This window comes from Monodon monoceros, unplaced genomic scaffold, assembly GCF_005190385.1.
Source record: "Monodon monoceros isolate NGI ecotype Baffin Bay Population unplaced genomic scaffold, NGI_Narwhal_1 Super_Scaffold_21, whole genome shotgun sequence".
NCBI classification, from domain to species: Eukaryota; Metazoa; Chordata; class Mammalia; order Artiodactyla; family Monodontidae; genus Monodon; species Monodon monoceros.
Window position 1 is genome coordinate 60,128,382 of NW_021703778.1, and position 19,529 is coordinate 60,147,910.

The window sequence follows — 19,529 nt, forward strand, 5'->3', positions numbered from 1 at the left end:
AGTTGTTTAGGCAAAAGGAATGTGATATTAGAAAGAAACCAAGAGGTACATAAAGAAATGAACACTAGAAATGGAAAAAATAAAGGTGAATACAAAATTTTTTAAGTATTTAATTGCTCTAAAAGACGATTTAAAGTAAAAACGGTAACACTGTATTCTGTCTTTATAACCTAGTTAAAAGTAAAATATATGACAACATTAGAAACAAAAAGAACACACAAACTATCGATATTGGAAATAAAAGAGAGGATTATCACTGCAGACCCCACAGGCATTAAAAGAATAAGGGAATACAACAAACAACTGTTTACATATAAATTCAACATTATAGATAAAATGTACCGATTCCTCAAAAACCACAAACACCAAAACTCACTCAAGAATAAACAGATAACCAAGAAATCCTATATCTAGTAAAGACATTTATTTGTAGTTAAAAACATTTCAAACAAATGAAAACTTTCCGTGGGATAAAAGAAAGTCACTTGGGAGAAGGCTGATACTGTCTAGGTTTCACTTATTCACTCTACAAAATAGAAATGCTGAACCTGCCTCACTTCATTATACTCAGAAAGAGACAAGTAACATTAAGCAATATTTCAAAAACTGACACCAAGAAAACACGTATATAAGCAAAATTATTTCTATACTCATACATTAGACTGCCCAGTAAGTAACATTTATATGATAACCCTGAGTGTTATATTCAGAGTGCCTGTTTAAGATAGCTAAAATGTATTTAATATATATTCAAAATATTTCTATTTTAAAAATTATTTATATCTTCTTGAGTCTTCTAAAAAGATTAATTTTCCAATGTGTCAAATGTTTGATATTTTAATAATTTCTTAATTTTTAAGTCATAAATTTATCTCCATTAATTATTAGTTGAACTAAATAACAGGCAAGTGAAATATAATAATGCCTTTGTCAAAATAAAACACTTTACAATTTTACCGAGGGTTAAATATTTTTATATATAATGAAAACAAAAATCTCAAGTTTTTTCTTTCTGATAACATACCAATAATTGTTAGTGATGTACACACATTGAGTTGAAGTGTTTTAAAAATCACACGCACAATACTTTCAAATGTGTAAATCTTTAAGAGATATCAAATATAACATAATTTACCTCAGACACAGGTTCTTGTTCCTTAGTGGGAGCTTCATTTTTTAATCTTGAAAACAAAATAAGTATTGAGTATTTAATTTTAAGTTTACAATAAAAAATATGAAACAGTTGTTTTTTGCATGCTTAAAATAATTTAAATGTAAATTTAAATTAATGCACATTTACACTATAATAGTAAATGATCTCTATAAATATTTTAAGGGAAAAATAAAATGCATGAGAATAAACAGTAGATTCAATATATGCTCTAAATAAATGAATACAGATATGTATTTCCTCTTCTCTAAAAACAAGAGCACTTAACAAATGTTCTCTATGTTAAGTACAATTTTTTAAAAAGACATAACACATTAGTATAACTGTTTCAAAAAAAGAATTACCCTTTAAAAAATGAAAGCAGGTTATATGCTTAATATATATAATATGCACCAGTATTTACTACTACAGGACTCAAAAAGTGTGAGAAAATATTTTATCTATTGTAAAGTTCAAATGGTAATGTCATTTCAATATATATTACAATTAACTTACTTTAGAGGTGGTAAAATTACAGAAATAATTTAGAATTTTGAAGAATGTATTCTCTTAAAAACCTTCATAAGCATAGCTCAAATATTAACTATAAATTTTTAAACTCTGATTTTTAAAAATACGAATTATAACTTATGACAACATTAACAAAGGCATATGTCATCTATAAAATCTTTTAAAATATAGGGTTGGCCAAAAGGTTCATTCGTCTTTTTCCTTAAGATGGCTCTATTAGCACTTAGTTATCTTTAACTTCATTCAAAACAATTTTGTTAGATTGTATGTGACAGCTATCATATCAGTGTGCATTTAAAAAAGGACTTATCAAAATTGATGAATTTGTGTAGCCATTTTAATATTGAAGATGGAAGAAAAAAAGCAGCATTTTCAGCTTATTATGCTTTATTATTTCAAGAAAGGTAAAAACACAACTGAAACACAAAAAAGAGATTTGTGCAGTGTATGGAGAAGGTGCTGTGACTGATTAAACATGTCAAAGTGGTTTGCCAAGTTTCATGATGGAGATTTCTCGCTGGATGATGCTCCACGGTCGGGTAGACCAGTTGAAGTTGATAGCGATCAAATCAAGACATTAATTGAGAACAATCAACGTTTTACCACGTGGGAAATAGCCGACATACTCAAAATACCAAATCAAGCGCTGAAAATCATTTGTACCAGCTCGGTCATGTTCATCACTTTGATGTTTGCATTCTACATAAGCGAAAAAAACCTTCTTGACCGTATTTCCGCGTGCAGTTCGCTACTTAAATGTAAGGAAAACGTTCCGTTTTTAAAACCAGTTGTGATGGGCAATGAAAAGTGGATACTGTACAATAACGTGGAACAGAAGAGATCGTGGGGCAAGCGAAATAAACCATCACCAACCACACTAAAGGCCAGTCTTCATTCAAGGAAGGTGACGTTGATATGGTGGGATTGGAAGGGAGTCCTCTGTCATGAGCTCCTTCCGGAAAAACAAACGATTAATTCCAACAAGTACTGCTCCCAATTAGACCAACTGAAAGCAGCACTCGACGAAAAGCGTCCAGAATTCGTCAACAGAAAACGCATAATCTTCCATCAGGATAACTCAAGATTGCATATTTCTTTGATGACCAGGCAAAAACTGTTACAGCTTGGCTGGGAAGTTTTGATTCGTCCACTGTATTCACCAGACACTGCACCTTCGGATTTCCATTTATTTAGGTCTTTAACAAAATTCTCTTAATTGAAAACATTTCCATTCCCTGGAAGACTGTAAAAGGCACCTGGAACGGTTCTTTGCTCAAAAAGAAAGTTTTGGGAAGATGGAATTATGAAGTTGCCTGGAAAATGGCCTTAGATAGTGGAACAAAAGGATGAGTATGTTGTTCAGTAAAGTTCTTGGTGAAAATAAAAAATGTGTCTTTTATTTTTGCTTTAAAACCGAAGGCACTTTTTGGCCAACCCAATATGTCAATTTAACATAAAAACTACCCGTGCCAAAGGATCTTTCTTTTAAACTGCTGACGACTAAATATTATTTGGTGATATTATACATTAAACAATTTTAATCTGCATAAGCAGAGTGACTACCTGATCAGAAATGCCCTTAATAGTTAAGTGATTCATAACTTAATGAAGGCTTAATATCTATACTTAAGGATTAATACATTTAACATAAGCAACAACTGTACTAACTTAAATTTCATGGACAAAAATGAAGACATCTAGTAGGATAGAAATGTCAACCATCCTAAAAGGCAATCTCATGGTTACTCAATGAAATACTGAGTTGGCAAACACCCCTCTTTATCCATTCTCTGAGGGCATATTTAAAAAATTATGTCTATAAATGTTATCTTCCTAGATATTAATAATAACTGTAAAATTACTTACGTCCATTTTAGTTATTACATGAAATTGTAAGCAATTTAAAATAGAACATGTCCTTTTTTGTAGAAGTACTATATTGGTAGTGTTTACAATAACTTTCAACTAATTTTGCTAAATAAATCTAAATTAATAAAACTTGCATAAAAAATTGACAAAATGCACAAATTATCATTTTTTGGGTTAAAGATTTTGTAAATCTCTCAGGTATTTAATTGTGAACAATATTCATAAAGATGAAATAATATCAAGTGTACAGTACAACTTCACTGCTTTAATAATTTATATGGGAAAATAATTGTTTTAAGAAGAACATGTATAAAGTTGTAAGAAAACATGAAAAATTTCTGTTTCCCATTGGAAGAAACAAAAAGTAATTGATTTTTATTTCTAAGCATTTAATAATTTAAACTCAGTCTGAAAAACTGTAAAACATATTGGTTACAAACTAGTTTTAAAATATTTTATAAAAGAATTTTCCTTTTCCACTTACTGTCGAAAATGTTATCAAAGGTCGACCTTAAATTCTTACAAAAGAAACATTACCATGCTAATCATTTTCACATATAGCTATTCTAATATATTGATTTTATGCAGCAATTAAAATGAAAGCTATTAAGCATGTGTTACTATTATTGCTGGCATTTCAATTGGGGAAACTGAATTTTCTTAATATCTCTGCAAGGGAGGTTGGTGACAGGTTTTTATTACCCTTCATTTTACTAAGAAACTGGTAGATGAGAACAAAATAAATTATTGAAATAACTACCAAGAAGAGGCTTATGTGCCCTATTTTGTTGTGTGGCTTTAACCATACTGGTATTCTGTTTAAGGGACAGAATTGTAATAACCAGTGAAAATATTTAGAAAAATAAATCTAAAAAAAATTAGAAAAGTACACTACATAAAATTTCATTGACTTATAAATTCATCATTAAAATGTACACTATGTTTTTGCAACTACAAAAGCATACTTTGACATTAACAAATTTTAATACAACTATTAATATATCATTAACACTTTTGAAAAGAAAAAAATGTTCTTACCTTTAATCTTATTCATTAAAGATGCCTGCTGAAATAGTCATCATTTGAGATACTCAATTGCTTGGTAGAAGACAGTGAAATTTGCTAAGCTCAAAGTTCTGAGCTAATGACCTGCCATTAGATAATTAGACTTTTCACCTGTGAATTCTTGCAATATTTTTAAATAGAAAAATTTTGTATAGCATTTAAAACAAACACTATTTAAGATTTCAATTTAAACAGAAGGATTGACGGTTATGGATTTCAACAACAACCATTAGAGATCAAGATTGCAAATAATTAAATTTTCTTCTGTATGTAAACCTGCTTTCCCTCTAAAGTTCAAAATAAAATAAATGTCCCTACTTGCATTTTTCTGCAGATCACATGACCAATCCAAAGCTACATGTAAAATGAGCATTTTGGTTAAATTACATCATTGCATTCTTTTGAGGTTTCATTCATACTATAAATAAGTGGGGTAGAGGGAAAGTGTTCACATTCATTTCAATCAGACCACATTCTTTCCTTCTAATAACATTTAAAAGCCAAAAATTTCAATGCTGATTTTCAAAATGTAATCTTTGCGAATACTTATAAGCAAACTAAAAAGCTGAAAAAAGGTTTACAACAAGCCAGTAGTAAAGTCAACCAGTTCTCAAGACCTTCCAGTTACCCATTCCAGATTAAATTTAGGATAGTAATCATTATACTAATAAATAAGAGTAAAACATCTAGTGCACCATTTCTGACCGTTTGTTCTGAGAGGTGTTAACAGATGTGTGGAAAGGATTGATTCACCTAAACATTTACCAGGTTGCACGTACATTAGGTACTGTGCTAAAAGTTCCAGTCCAAAGACACAGTCCCTCCTGTGAAGGAGTTTACTGTCAAGGAAATGTATTGAAGCAAATGTTTACAGAATTGTGAAGTGCTAAAAAAGAGACATGTATATTGTGGCTATACGAAGGACTGAGCCACTATGAGGGGGAAAGGTGCAAGGAGGCAGTGAAGATACTACAGTGAACAAGGTTTTGCAGCAGGAGCAGGAGTTAGCAAAGCAGGGAAAGGAGAGACAAGGTGGAGGAAAAGCAAAGAAATATAAAACACAGCAATGATATGATACTGAGTGGTCTCATATGACTAGCAGGTAGGGAACAAGGGAGAGTACTCGAAGATGCAACTGAAGAGATAGCAAGGGCTACTTTAGGAAAGATCTTGATTGTCACGCTAAAGCGTTTGTGCTAAGAACTTTATTCTAAGGTTAATAAGTATGATAAGATTTGTGTGTCAGAAAGAAAAAAGGCAGTATCAGAAGAGGATAAGCTCCAGACAAGGAGTCCAGATAAGAGACAGTTAATGACTGATAAAAGAACAACAAAGTGTTTTTTTTTCTTTTATCAGAATTATGGGTCCTAGTTTTCGACTCAGAAAAAAAAAAAAAAAGGTTAGATGCATAAAGTGTCAATAAAAAGGCCACAGAAATTGGGAAGTCATATGGCATCTCAACTACAAAGAGTTCAAAGTTACTTGCAGTCCTAATGCTTGCTTATGCAGCTGTGATCCCTAGGCAGTACAGGAAGTTTCTGCTCAAAAATAGCGGGAAAAACTTTTGATCACTATTTTTCTTACTTCTAAGTCCCAGAAATTTCTATGTCATTGTATTCACATAATTTTTCTATCATGAAATATTGATTTAACATATTAATAATAAATTTTTGTTATTAAAAAAAAAGACAGTTAATGACTGTCCCAGGTAAAGCAGTAGGAGTATCAAAGAGGAGGAAGGTTTTAGGAGGTTGATAAAGTAAAACCAACAGAATATAGGTACCAATTGGATAAAGGTAAATAAGAAGAGCAAACATGATCCCCTACATGTCCTCCATTCATATAAAAATACTTACCACTCAGACCTACTTAGTCTTATATAGCTCATCCTTTGGCACAATTCCAACAAACACTTCTAAACCAATAACCCGCAAATCATCAACCAGAACATAACCCCTACATTTTACTATTTTTCAATCAATCAATTCAAAAATATCATAGTATATTTGACTTAGACTTGAGTCCTAAGAGTGTATATTATCCAATTGCCCCTATCTTGTAAATGAGAAAAATCTACAGCCTAAAAATGCTAAAGTAATAAATCCATTAAGCAACAGAACTGGTTCTACTTCAGATTTCCACTGCATTTCTTCACAGCCAAATCCCCTGTTATAAATCAGGCTCCCTTAAATTCATGCCAGGAAAAGTGAAAAACTTAACTGATCTCTCTGCCTCTTGATGTTTTCCACTCTAAAACATGCTATTATTGCCAAATTAATCTTACTAATAGACCGATTTATGTCATTTTTGCTGAAGTGTTCTACTGCTCATATATCATAGAAATACTACTCTAAGATTGGGAGGCTAGATTCTGGTCCCAATGCTACCACTGTATCAGTTGCTGCCTGCTCTCCTGGGGAAACAAAGGGTCTTCACATTGAAGCTCAGGCCCATCCAGCTACTCATACTTTATATAGTAAAATAGGAAAGTACATTTGGAACCACAAGCACAACCAGTGAAGCAATATAGTACTTCTTAGTTTAGCCTCTGAAAACAGACTACCATAATTTAAATTGAGGCTCTTAACAGCTATGTGACCTTGGGCAAACGACTTATCTGTACCTCAGTTGTCTCATCCCTAAAACTGGGACAAGAACAGTGCATATCGCATTAGTTTGTGAGAATTAAATGAGTGGATAAATGTAAAACATTTAGTGTATGTACTCAATAATTGTTAGCTCTTATTACTGCCATGGGTTAGAATCAGGAATCTAATCTTACTGTCTAGAATTTACTTAAGTGTGCCACACAGACTCTTAAAGCTTTTTACCTCAGTATCTTTAATGTTTTGAGATTTTTCTGCCATACCTCCCCCATTCTCAAACAAAATACATTAGGTATTAGTTTTGATTGCTGAGCAATTTACCCTAGTATGAAATAATCTACCCACTTCTGAAGATGTAGGTATAATTTGGTCATCAGGGAAGATAAGAGTAAAAAAATCATTCTAAATGGACAGAGGAAAGAACTAGGTAAAGACAAAGAGAAACAAAATATTTATGTGTAAAAATATGAAGCAAAAAATAAGACCATAAGTAGAGGCAGAAGATTCTAATGCCAGACTCGGGCTATAATTTTGGTATTTTGTTTTTTTATTTTGTTGGCAATACTGAATTAAGCCCTGAATACTTAATTTATAATGTATGTGCAAAATACCCTCAGAATCGGGAGACTGAAAAAATGGTAGTAACCTCAGAAACACTGGCAGAAGTTGGTACCATTTGCCCTAAATGAAGGACTATACCAAAGTTTCATTTATCTTTCCCTTTCAATGGGTTTCCCATTACTTCCTGCTTACCAGCTATCAAAGGCCGAAGTCCAAAATGCCAGAAACCACTGTATTTTGATGCAGTTCCTACTTGCTTACTTACAATTACATACCAGGGGCAAATGTATTGCATCCACTTTGAAAAGGAAGAACTATTTTACAGTTACTAAAGATTTGGTTTGAGGCAGTTATGAGACAGTAATGTCCGTGGTAGGATAAGAGAATCTAAGGACATGATCCCCCATTACCTCCAATCCCAGTTACATTTCAAAAGGTTAGAGAAAGAAACAAACCCAAAATAAATTCTGTGTATCTCATAGATGAGATCAGTTTTTTTTTTTTTCTGCTAAACCAAATATATGAATGAAGACACTCTGACCATTTTGAACATTTAAGACTCTAATAACTTGGATTATGACCAGAGTCAATAATTCCTCCAAATAAGTTCAGAACTTCACAGGAAACTAATGGAGTGATTCTTTACATATTCTTCAATGGAAATATAGTAGAAGTAAACATTTTTAACAGAAATATTATTTTCAAATATAAAACATTTTTTAAAGGTTGCCATTCTGCTCTTAAAAGAGCTTACTTTCTGCTTGCATTTATGAAAGCTAATTAATGACTTATTGGTTTAGTTTAGAGTGGTATAATAAAGTGGTATTTCTCTTTGGACCAAGTCCAGATTCTGTTCTGGTGTAGCATTTCACAAAAATCACATAATCTAATATATACATGGTATTAGGGATTTAACTAATTATGAAATCAGTTTACTGTGTGGCCCTGTGAAGATGTAGATTCAGTGTCTCCATTTCCGACTGCCTATTCTGTAATTACCCTGGTGGCATGAACTATGTCTCATTCATGTTTCCATTTCCAGCACTTGACAAAGAGTCTTGCATACAGAAGGCAGGGAATCAATGTTTGTTGTCAATGAATATGTGGAAGGGTTATCTATATTATACTATGAAAGAGCCATGTAGTTAGCACTGGTGCTAAGTATAAAGTTCAGTAGCCAGAAATACAACAGAGGAATTCACAGCTTCAAGGAGAGTCAGTTTTACATTTTCATTTTTTCCCTAGTACTCTTTAAATTAGGGGAATTTAATAAAATATAAAAGACATTTTTATCTATATAACACATTTTACATCTCTTTTAAATCTTCAAAACAATCATGTAAAGATTATTTACAGAAGAATAAACTGAAGTAACTTGAACATAAAGTGAGAGAGCTGGGTTTTGAACTCTGATATTTTGACTCCAGTCAGTGCCCTTACATTATACTTTGCTTAGAACAAAATTGGAAGTCATTGAGAGAACTAAATCAACTTTTAAAATCACTTCAAACTGTGGCTTTTAGAACATTTGATTCAGTCAATAAATAGACATCTTTCAATAAGTAGACAGGTTTTCCAAGCTTGAGTTATTATGGATTTACTATGGATTCTTATGCTCTGAAGACGGCTAGAGGGAAATACCTATTCTCAACTTTTTGTCAAGAAAACAAACCTTACAAAATTTAAAACTTTACTTCCATTCTATGTAATAATTAATCTATCCAGGTAGATATACAGAAGAAAATGGAGAAAGGGGAAAAAAAGGGAGAAACATGATAGAAAAGAGCAATTCCATGACTGAGTTACAATCTAATATCTGAGAAAAGCAGATTAAAAAAAAATCATCTCAAAGGTCTACAAAAGAAAACAGCCACTTTACTAGCACAATTACACATTTTTCATAAGTTTAGTAGTATTAGATAAGTAGCCGACTGGAAATGAATGCCTGGCAATAATTAATAAAAGGTTTTCTTTAAAAAAGAAATTCTGTAAGCTAAAAAAATAAGTTTTCCTCCTAAGCAGAGAGGATTATGTACCAGTTTTCAACAAGGGTGTTTGTTGTTTCACAGTCTTTAGATAGGAAAAGTCAGAACTACAATCAAATTCTGACATTTGAGAATTATATGAGGTGCAATTGAACACTGTAATAAAATGCTGTCCATCCAGCAGTTTGGAGGAATATACTCCAAGAACTATGGGCCAAAATTACAAATAACCGCAGTACAGTTAGTACAGTTAGTGGATTGCCACTAAAACTCTCAATGATGAGAAGATTCCACTGATATGTAGTTCCCAGGGTCTCCTGTAAGTAGCAGCAGTAATAACAGTACTAACAGCAGTAACAGCTGGAGCAGCAACAGGAACAGCAGTAATTAGTAGTAATATTAGCAGCAGCAGCAGCTAGAGCAACAATGGCACCAACAACATTCATTTATTATTTTTTGTCAGGCCAGTGCCAAATAATTTTAATTATTTAAATAATTTGAATTGCTTAAATTAATAATTTAACATCCACAGATTATCTCTATTTCTTATAGCCACCCTGCAAAAAATTATTACATACCTTTCACTAATGAGGAAGATAAGGTGAAGTAATTTTCACAAGGCTACAGAGCTGGTTAGATATACAACCAGGATTTAAACCTGGACTGCCTTATTTTAAAGCTGTACTCCTTTCCCAACACTACACTTCACAGAAGTAAGGATAAAGATACTTTTCAGTGTGGAGGATTAAAAACAGTAGATTCCTACATTTCAGTAAATGATATAGAAAAAGAGATCACAGTAGCTTCTCCATGTTTGTAGAGGAACGTATGGTCTTCCAGGTGGACAAATACCAGTGACTAGAGTGAGGCCGTAGAAGGATCTCAAAATCAGAGATGTGGGCTGAAAGATGAGATGAACCACAGTGTGGTCAGTATAAGGCAGTATAATTTAGGGGGAAAAATGATTTATACTATTTTTAAAGACAGAAATTACTAAAATGAACCGAGGATTCATAACTATTCCCTAAAACTACAAGTTTATTGAGCTTCAGACACCAAAAATCTAATTTTATGACTAATACATGCTTCAAACAATTAGCTCTTAAGAAAGATTTACTGGGTTAGGAAAAGAAAGTTAACATAAATGATTTGTGAAAATGGTATGAGATGGTTAGAATGAAAAGCAGGCTGAAGATTAGGATAATTCTATCTGAATAAAATGCAGGCAGAAGTAAAATTATGAAAAGTAATGAGTAACAATAACTTTACAGTTACATAGTGCTTCCTATGTGACAATCACTTTCTAAGTACTATATACGTATACTAACTCATTTAATTCCCTCTACACTTTAGAACAGGTACTGTTGTTTACATGCATTTTACAAATGAGGAATGAGGCAGAAGTCTGTAACCTACCCAAAGTCACACATGTTCTAGTAAACAGCAGGGTAGGAACTCCAAACTAGGCAATCAACTGCAGAGCCTACGCTCTTTAACCACTACACCACACTGTACCTTTAAGGGTCTGAGAGGGTTTAAAATGAAGCTGCTATCAAATCACCTAATCTTAGTATCAAAGAAGTTCTCCTGAAGCTGTTTAAGTAGGAAGTAAAACTTTACTATATAAGAAATTCCTTAACAGATAATAAAAGGCTGAAAATAGTCTCAAGAAAAATAGGTAAGTGGGTAGACTGATAAGCTAAGCATAAGGAGTTAGAGAAGCCAGAAACAGATAATGAGAGATTCTTAAGCTTCTTAGTGTGAAATCATGTAAAGTAACCATACTCTCCAACAAAAATATCTCTTGCTGCTATAATCAGAGGCAGAATAAACTAATAACTGGTCTGTCCCTGTTATGCACTTATTAGATTTTACAAACAATAATGAGGATATCATTTTTCTGATATAATTTCTAAAAATATGAAAATGTACATTGCTAGCCTCTAGTTACAAACACTATCTTACAAATGATTCATGAATCACATAAATGAAATGTCTAGGAATCCACCTTAGGCAACAATACACAACTACTTTTTATTTCCCAGTTCATAAAATTTGAAGGATTACTCCAGATCAGTATTCTACACACTATTCCACGGAGATTAAGAAGTGAAAAAGTATTCAAAGAAAAAAATTCTAAGGTCAAATAAATATTCTCTTAGACATTCACAAGTCACATACAGCATGAAAAAGCCCATATCAAAGAATCCATTTAACTTTAACTTGCATTGCCTAAATTTATTTGACCATGGAAACTTTTCCCCCCAACTTATAAATTATGGACATTAGTTGTACAGTACAGAACCTGGGAAAAAATGACCTACTTACCTTCTTTAATAGAAGTATAAGAGAACTACTTTTACAAGAGCCTATGAAAGAGTTAAATGTGCTGAGAAATAATGTGAACATTTAATTTTCTCAAGGTCAAAGAGTCCCTGTTTCTGCTACTGGGAATAGGATATGTGGCATTCTAAATTTATCTTGTCATAAGAACAAATTATGACAATGTAAGTATAACCAATATTGAATAATAGAATCTCAGAAGTCTAGAACAAGTCAGCACTCACACTTTACAAATAGGGTAACTGAGGCTCCAAGAACACTGCCACTCTCCTGGTTTTCTTTCTATACCATCGGCCACTCCTCAGTTTCCTTTGCCAATTCCTTCTCATCTCCCTGACCTTTATTGTCAGATTCCCCAGAGCTCAGCCTGTGGACCCTGCCCTTTCTCTCTCTCTACTGTATCCTTTGGTGATCTCATATAGTCCCATGACTTTTTTTCACTGAATTTTAAATTTTGGTATAATTGTACATTCACATGCAGTTATAAGAAATAACACAGAGAGATTCCATATTCCCTTTGTCCAGTTTCCCCAATGATAACATCTTACAATACAAAATAACAGTAAAAAATTATAGCACAAAAGCACAAGCAGGATGTTGACAGTGATACATATACCAACCTTACTCAGTTTTCCCCAGTTTTACTTGTATTTATTCCCACGACATTAAATGATATTTACAGCTTAGAACACCCCTCCTAAATTCATACAGGTGAATGCTTATGACTTCTCAACTTGCATATCTAACAGATATCACAAACTAAAATATGTCCCAAATCACAGTCATCATCTTCCCTCTCAAATCTATTACTTCTAGTCTTCCCTATCTCAGTTAATATCAATGCCATCTTCGCGGCTGCTCACACCAATAACTGGAATCATCCTCAAAACTTTCTTTCTTCTACACTTCACATATAAACCATCAACAAATTCAAAACATGTCCCAAATCAAAACTCTTATCACCTAAACTGCTAGCAGCCTAGCCTTAATCCCCACCATCTCATACCTGGATTATTACAATAACCTCCTAATTAATCTCCCTGATTTTGTCCTTGGTCTTCTACAGTTTATTCCGAAGACAGCAGCTATGGTAATACAGACACTCTTCTGTATTTAAAGGTTTTCGTTGATTGTGGTTTTTATTGAGGTATAAAACACTCCTCTATTCAAAATACTCTAATAGCTACTTATCTCATAGTAAAAGGCGAATTCCTTACAATGGTCCATAACGTCCTATACACATGGCCCACATTACCTTGCAAGCCCCAACTCCTACTATTCTCCCTCTTAATCACTTATTTGCAGCCAGACCAGTCTCCATGCAGTTCTTCTTTCAGGTCTTTACTCAAATGTCATTTCTCTGTGAGACCTTCCCTGACTACCAAATTTTAAATGGCAGCCTCCAAACTCCCACCCAGTACTTCTTATCTTCCTTCCCTATGTTATTTTTCTCCATAGTATTGACCACTATCTAACATACTATATACTTTATTTACTTTATATTGTCTGTCCTTCACCACTAAAATGTTCGTTCTGTGAGGGCAGAGATTTCAGTCCATTTTTCTAGCACTTAGAAGGGTGCCAGGCACAAGGCAGATGTTCAAGAAATATTTGCTGAATAAACAAATGAGGCCCAAAGAGGTGAGGAGTTATGCCAAAATATCATAAAAATAGGGCAAGAATCCAAGTCTCTGTACTTCAGCAGTCATTTTTTCTCAAAATAGCAATGGACTTAAACTGAACCAATCTCATTTTTTTTCCAGTGGTAACCAAAAGCACACATGCATGAAATGGAAATTTCTGATCAGGTGAATAAACTATTTAGAATAACCTGATGGCAAGGAGGGATTAGACTCAAGCTAAAATTCATTAGCACAAAGTTAAAATATGACCAACTGCCTATAATCAACAAGTTTTGTACTAGCTGCCTTAGGTGTTTTATTTAAATTATTTTTTTAAAAAGGAAGTTATAGGTGATGGAACTTTAGGAGTTTAAACTTTTAGAAAATGAACTTGATAATACTATAAAACAGAGTCCTATGGAAGAACACAAAGCAGTACTCCTACATTGCTATAGCAAGAATACAATTTCTCATATTTTTAAACTATAGCCAAGGTAGAGCAAATATCTATAAATGAAAAAGGAATTTATGTTAAAAATGTAAAGAAGTTGTTTCTGGACAAAATTTTTAAATTAAAAAAAAAAACTGGGTAGAAAGAGGGTGAATGACAAAACTTCCTAGACACAGATAAGGAAATAAAGACTAGCATAACACCAAATTCACCTACTGAGAGACAAGCCAAGCTTTTGAAAAATTATTCATTTACTGTAGAAATTAGTTTGGAAATTTAAAACTAATGGGTTCAAATTTTTTGATTATTAATTGGAAGAAGCACATTACATAATAAGTAGTCATCTATACTGGCTTTAAATCTGTTTCAAAGTAAAACTGAGCAAGTTCTGACTTCAGAGTAAAAAAACGTGACTGAGTCATATTTCCAGAGCCTGCCTAACCCTTATGGCAACTAAGATCACAAAAGGTATTTTGCATGTCATTAAAATTCAATAAGTTGGTAGAGTATAAACAGTGACCTTTCAATTGTGCCAGAGGAAAAAAAGCAAGATGCACTAAGTAGATACAGCTCTCAGTGTGCAGGCCAAATAATAGGGCTTCCATGAAACAATAAAGGCAATGCTCCTATTTATATGATTAAATCTACAGCTTTCATATGAAATTCTTTATTAGTAAACAATTCCTGAGGCACTTAAACAACAGAATTTTTATTAAAACAAAATAATAGCATCAAAACTGTTTATTAGAGCTATAGTCAAAGTAACTAAAATAAACAAATGTCAACTTTTAAAAATATATATGTGGAAATATGTTTTATATATGATAGAAACAAGTGCATTATTGGCCCTTATATTTTTTTAATGTTACCACTACCCAAAGGAACTATTAATAGCTAAGTAGGTATTATGTATTAGATGTACAAATATGCAACTTTAAAACTTGTTTTACTGTATAAAAAAATAAAACTAAATTTAAAAAAAACCTTGTTTTAAGGTCTCCAAGAATAGGTTTTGTCAATTCTTTACACCTTAGAACTCACAATTATTAAGATAATATTAATAATAATAACCCCAAAATAAGAATGGATACAATGTCTAACGGTCTGAACAACAGCCAAATTAAAAAGCTATAAATAAGCAGCTATAGGAAATCTGTAGAGAATTCTAGGGAATATCTTGGAGTTCTTAACAAAACAAAGCAAACACTACACAACAGTTTTAAAGAAACGAATATAAAAATAGACATCAATACATTTGGAGAACATAAAACCAAGCTATCAAAATTAAACTAAATTTTTTAAAAATAAAAAATCTGATAATTGATGCTGTTAAAAAACTATGAAGTTACTCCTGGGTAATACATTTTAAATAACAGTAAAACTAAGTGAAATTTTGGAACATAATTGTAGAGACCTGTTGTTCCAAGGATATGAAAAATAACCATTTCCTAATAACCAGAGCTTTTGTATTCCTTGGATGCATTCATGCTAGAGGAAGATTAAAGGGAAGCAGCCAAAATGACTAAACTTCAACTGGGACACTGAAGCACAGATTTGATTTTCTTGGCCAGAAGTGACCCACAAGCTTAAGATCAAGAGCCAAAGCCCCCAGTGGGAAGCTGTGCTCTATTTGGTGGGCCTTGATACCATCTCTGGCTATATCAACATCAGCCTCATGGAAGGCCAGCCACGAGAGAAGGGAGTCTCCCCAAGATCTGATTTCCTGAGACCACAACCTAGAGCAGGTCCCACAGTCAAATTAGTCACATTCCTTGGAAAGAGAGAACAGGCATCAGTTGTGTCCATCGAAGGGGGACACTGTCCAGGTGTACCCTGAACATTTTTTGAAATCTCTGGGCTGCTTCTCCATCTGAAAAATAAGAAAAATAGCACAATGACAGACAACGAATGAGGAAAAAGACAATCATCTGGCCTTAAAAACTTAAGACTTACAAGAAATTAAGAAAGCAGACAAGACAGACAAAAAGACAAACAGCCATATCATTTGGAACATATTATTCTGAAGTCAAGTACAGCAGAGAAAAACACAAATTATTTTAAGCAAAGTAAGAAATGACCATAGCAACAAAAGTTATTTTTGGAGAGAGCCAACTGGAGAAAAAAAAACGTATGTTAAGATATGTCAACCTGACACAAAGATAAGGTGGAATAAGAATCTAGTCCCATTTGAAGCTGAAAAGAGCTGAATAATGAGAGCTAGTGTCATGAACTTGGCTGCTTAACTGCCTTTGTGTAAGAAAACATCTCAGAACTTTGAACTTAGGAAATTCCAACTTGTCTTGCACCAGGTCACGAGCTCCATAGAGCAGGAACCTATTTCAACAAGCAGCTTTAAAAAAAAAAAACAAAAAAAAACACAAAATACTTTAATATTTTTCATTTCTGTTAATGATACATTTAAAAATGCAATAGTGCTAAAATCCATCAAAGTAAAATGCACTGAATAAAAATTAAACTTACTCAGAAAGATGTTCAGAAGTTGGGATACAAACAGAAACTGAAATTAGAAGAAAAGTATTATATTTAAAACAGCATATGAAATATGATGAATGAGAAAAACGATTCAGTAAAGAGCACATACTGCGGCTGACCAATAATACCGGAATAAATATCAAAAATCCAAAGTAAAACAATTTTATATACGTACCTTTCTCTATTACAACTTGACAAGCATGAGTTTCATGTTGACTTAAGTGTGTAGCCATATTATCTAAGCCAGAAACATCAGTTAGGAAATCACAATTAAGGCACACTAGAGTAATGCCCCTATAAAAAACAAAGCAAATAGTATAAAAGAAAATGTTTTTATCTTTTATGAAAATCCACACACCAGTTCAATGAATACTTTTCCGTGATTTGCTTTTTGTGTCATAACTGTCATACCAATTTTTGTTATATAAACTTGATATAACTGAAATGATTCTCTAGAAAATGTCATAGTCATATTCAAATTATACTACCATTTATTTACAGAAAGTATTTTTGCTTTATAAACTTTTCTCTCTCATACCAGTTACTGAAAGCTAAGAGTCAAGAGACCTACAGTCCAGTCTTGGCTCCACTAACAACATGGGTCACTTTGACAAGTCACAGTCTATTTGTGCCTATGCCCATCTGCAAAACAAGAGTTCAGTATATTATAAATGTACAATATATACATTAGTCAGTGTATATTTACTAAGGCTGTCGTTACACATACTGTACTACTAGTGTACTGTATTGTGAATACAATGACGACCAAAAAATACAGTCTGTGCTCTAATGGAACATTTGTCTAGTGTTTTCTAGGTGAGGAAAAAATTAGAAATGTGAAGGCTTTAAAAATAGATCATTGTCGTAGCTGCTATCATTGTATACTATGTGTTAAAGATTTTCCTATATATTATTTAGTTTATTCTCACCACAAGCATCCAAGGTTGGTATTATTCTCATATAACACTGAATTAATTGAAGTAGCTAATTCACTATTGAAGTCCAAAGTCTGAGTTCCTCAGCATCCCAGTACTCTGAACTGGCCCACTTGCCTGGACCTAAACTACTTGTTCCCTTAACAAAACTTCACTGAGTACTGTAGTTCTTAAATATGTAATGATTATAAATTTTCAAAAAGGTTAGAAAGCAATTCCCATAGTCATCAATACATTTTTTTTGAATTCACAAATAGTTTTTATGCTTATTGGATCAAACTGTGCAGCATTTGCTATTTGAAGTATTTAAACATAATTGGCATATTATAGTATGTAAAATTGGTCTTAAGACTCTAATTTAAAATGTGTTTAAACTTTTAGCTTTGAGTTTTATTTTAAAATATTAAGCCTGCAAAAATATGTGAATGTTTCAGAGAACTTAGAAAGCCACTGTGTTTAATTTATTATGTTTATTAGAGTTAAGCACTTGGGAGCTTGGGGTCAAGCATCTGAAGAGCTGCTTAAAAGAAAATCAAATATATTAAATGTATAAATGATGTTACATTGTTTAAAGGTAATTGAAGTGTAAATGAGACTTTAAAATAAAAAATTCTAGTCTGTTCAGCTTAAATGAACTTTATCAAACATTATTTAAAGGCCCGCTTGAAAGTGATTTTTTAAAATAAATCTATTTATTTATTATGGCTGCGTCGGCTCTTCGTTGCTGCACGTGGGCTTTCTCTAGTTGTGGTGAGTGGGGGTTACTCTTCCTTGCAGTGCGTGGGCTTCTCATTGTGGTGGCTTCTCCTGTGTGGAGCACTGGCTCTAGGTGCGCGGGCTCAATAGTTGTGGCTCGCAGGCTCTAGAGCTCAGGCTCAGTAGTTGTGGCGCATGGGCTTAGTTGCTCCACGGCATGTGGGATCTTCCTGGACCAGGGCTCAAACCTGTGTCCCCTGCCTTGGCAGGCGGATTCTTAACCACTGCACTATCAGGGAAGTCCCGAAAGTGATTATTAAATGTACTAGATTTCTAAATGGAATATTTTTAAGCTTAAGGAAAGTTAAGATTTAAATACTTAAATTTAATAATTACAGTCTTTTTCTATTAACAAACTGCCCTCAACAGACACTAAAAGTAGTCTCAATGGTAAGTAGCTAAATGCCTATTCCACTCGACATAGTTAATTGGACCAGGGATGGAATGTCTAACTCAAGCCTTCTCTGAACAGGGATTTGTAATTGGGATATATAATCACATTTCTTGATCTGGGAAAATGTGGGAAGCTAGGAATACTATGTTTGGGTCATCAATAGAGAAAGCTAGTCTACACAGAGAAAGGAGAATGGAACTCATGTCCAGAGAAAATAACAGACAAAAATCATCCTGCTTCAGCAGGTCAGACTAGAAAGAAGCCATGTTAGTAACTGATGGCTGTTTCCCTCGTATGTTCTGGCTGTATCTCTTCCTTCTAGGGGTCCATGAGGGTCTTTGGAATCCTGCTAATAAATTATTTTTGCTTAGGTGGAAAAAAAATAGATCATGTAATGTGATCATTGTTATTGTCAGTTTATTAATAAAGCATAAATACATTTCTGAAGTTCATCACATACGTTAAAATTTTAAATGTTTTACCAATATACAAATACAAACAAATAATATACCTTAGATTGACTTCTCCCCTAAAGCTCTAGTCTAACAGTCTGCTCTATATTTTCCCCTAGATGTCATACTGGCACATAAAAAACTGACCTTCATAAAACTAAAATCATGTACTTCCTTCCCAAATTAACTTATCCTGACTGGCCTCTGAAAATACCCTGACATTTCCTCTGAAAATAAAGCTCAACCTATAGTTATCTCTGTCTCTTCTTCCTTAAACAGTCAGTATGTCAAGCATTTTATATCAACAATTTATTGA

General features: G+C 33.0%; 1 protein-coding gene across 14 annotated transcripts in view; it reads right to left on the bottom strand.

Annotated features, from left to right (window-relative positions):
* The window catches only part of ZNF280D (zinc finger protein 280D), a 326,315-nt gene that overhangs the window by 61,901 nt on the left and 244,885 nt on the right, over positions 1-19,529 (bottom strand). For 13 of the 14 annotated variants that reach the window (XM_029236538.1, XM_029236531.1, XM_029236529.1 and 10 more), the window contains 3 exons: positions 16,852-16,970; positions 16,665-16,701; positions 1,136-1,181 (listed from right to left, as the gene is read on the bottom strand). In XM_029236538.1, coding sequence (XP_029092371.1) covers positions 1,136-1,181; positions 16,665-16,701; positions 16,852-16,970 — 202 coding nt within the window. Of the gene's footprint in view, positions 1-1,135; positions 1,182-15,196; positions 16,054-16,664; positions 16,702-16,851; positions 16,971-19,529 lie in introns of those variants that run through there. The other variant, XM_029236537.1, reaches the window with a different exon arrangement.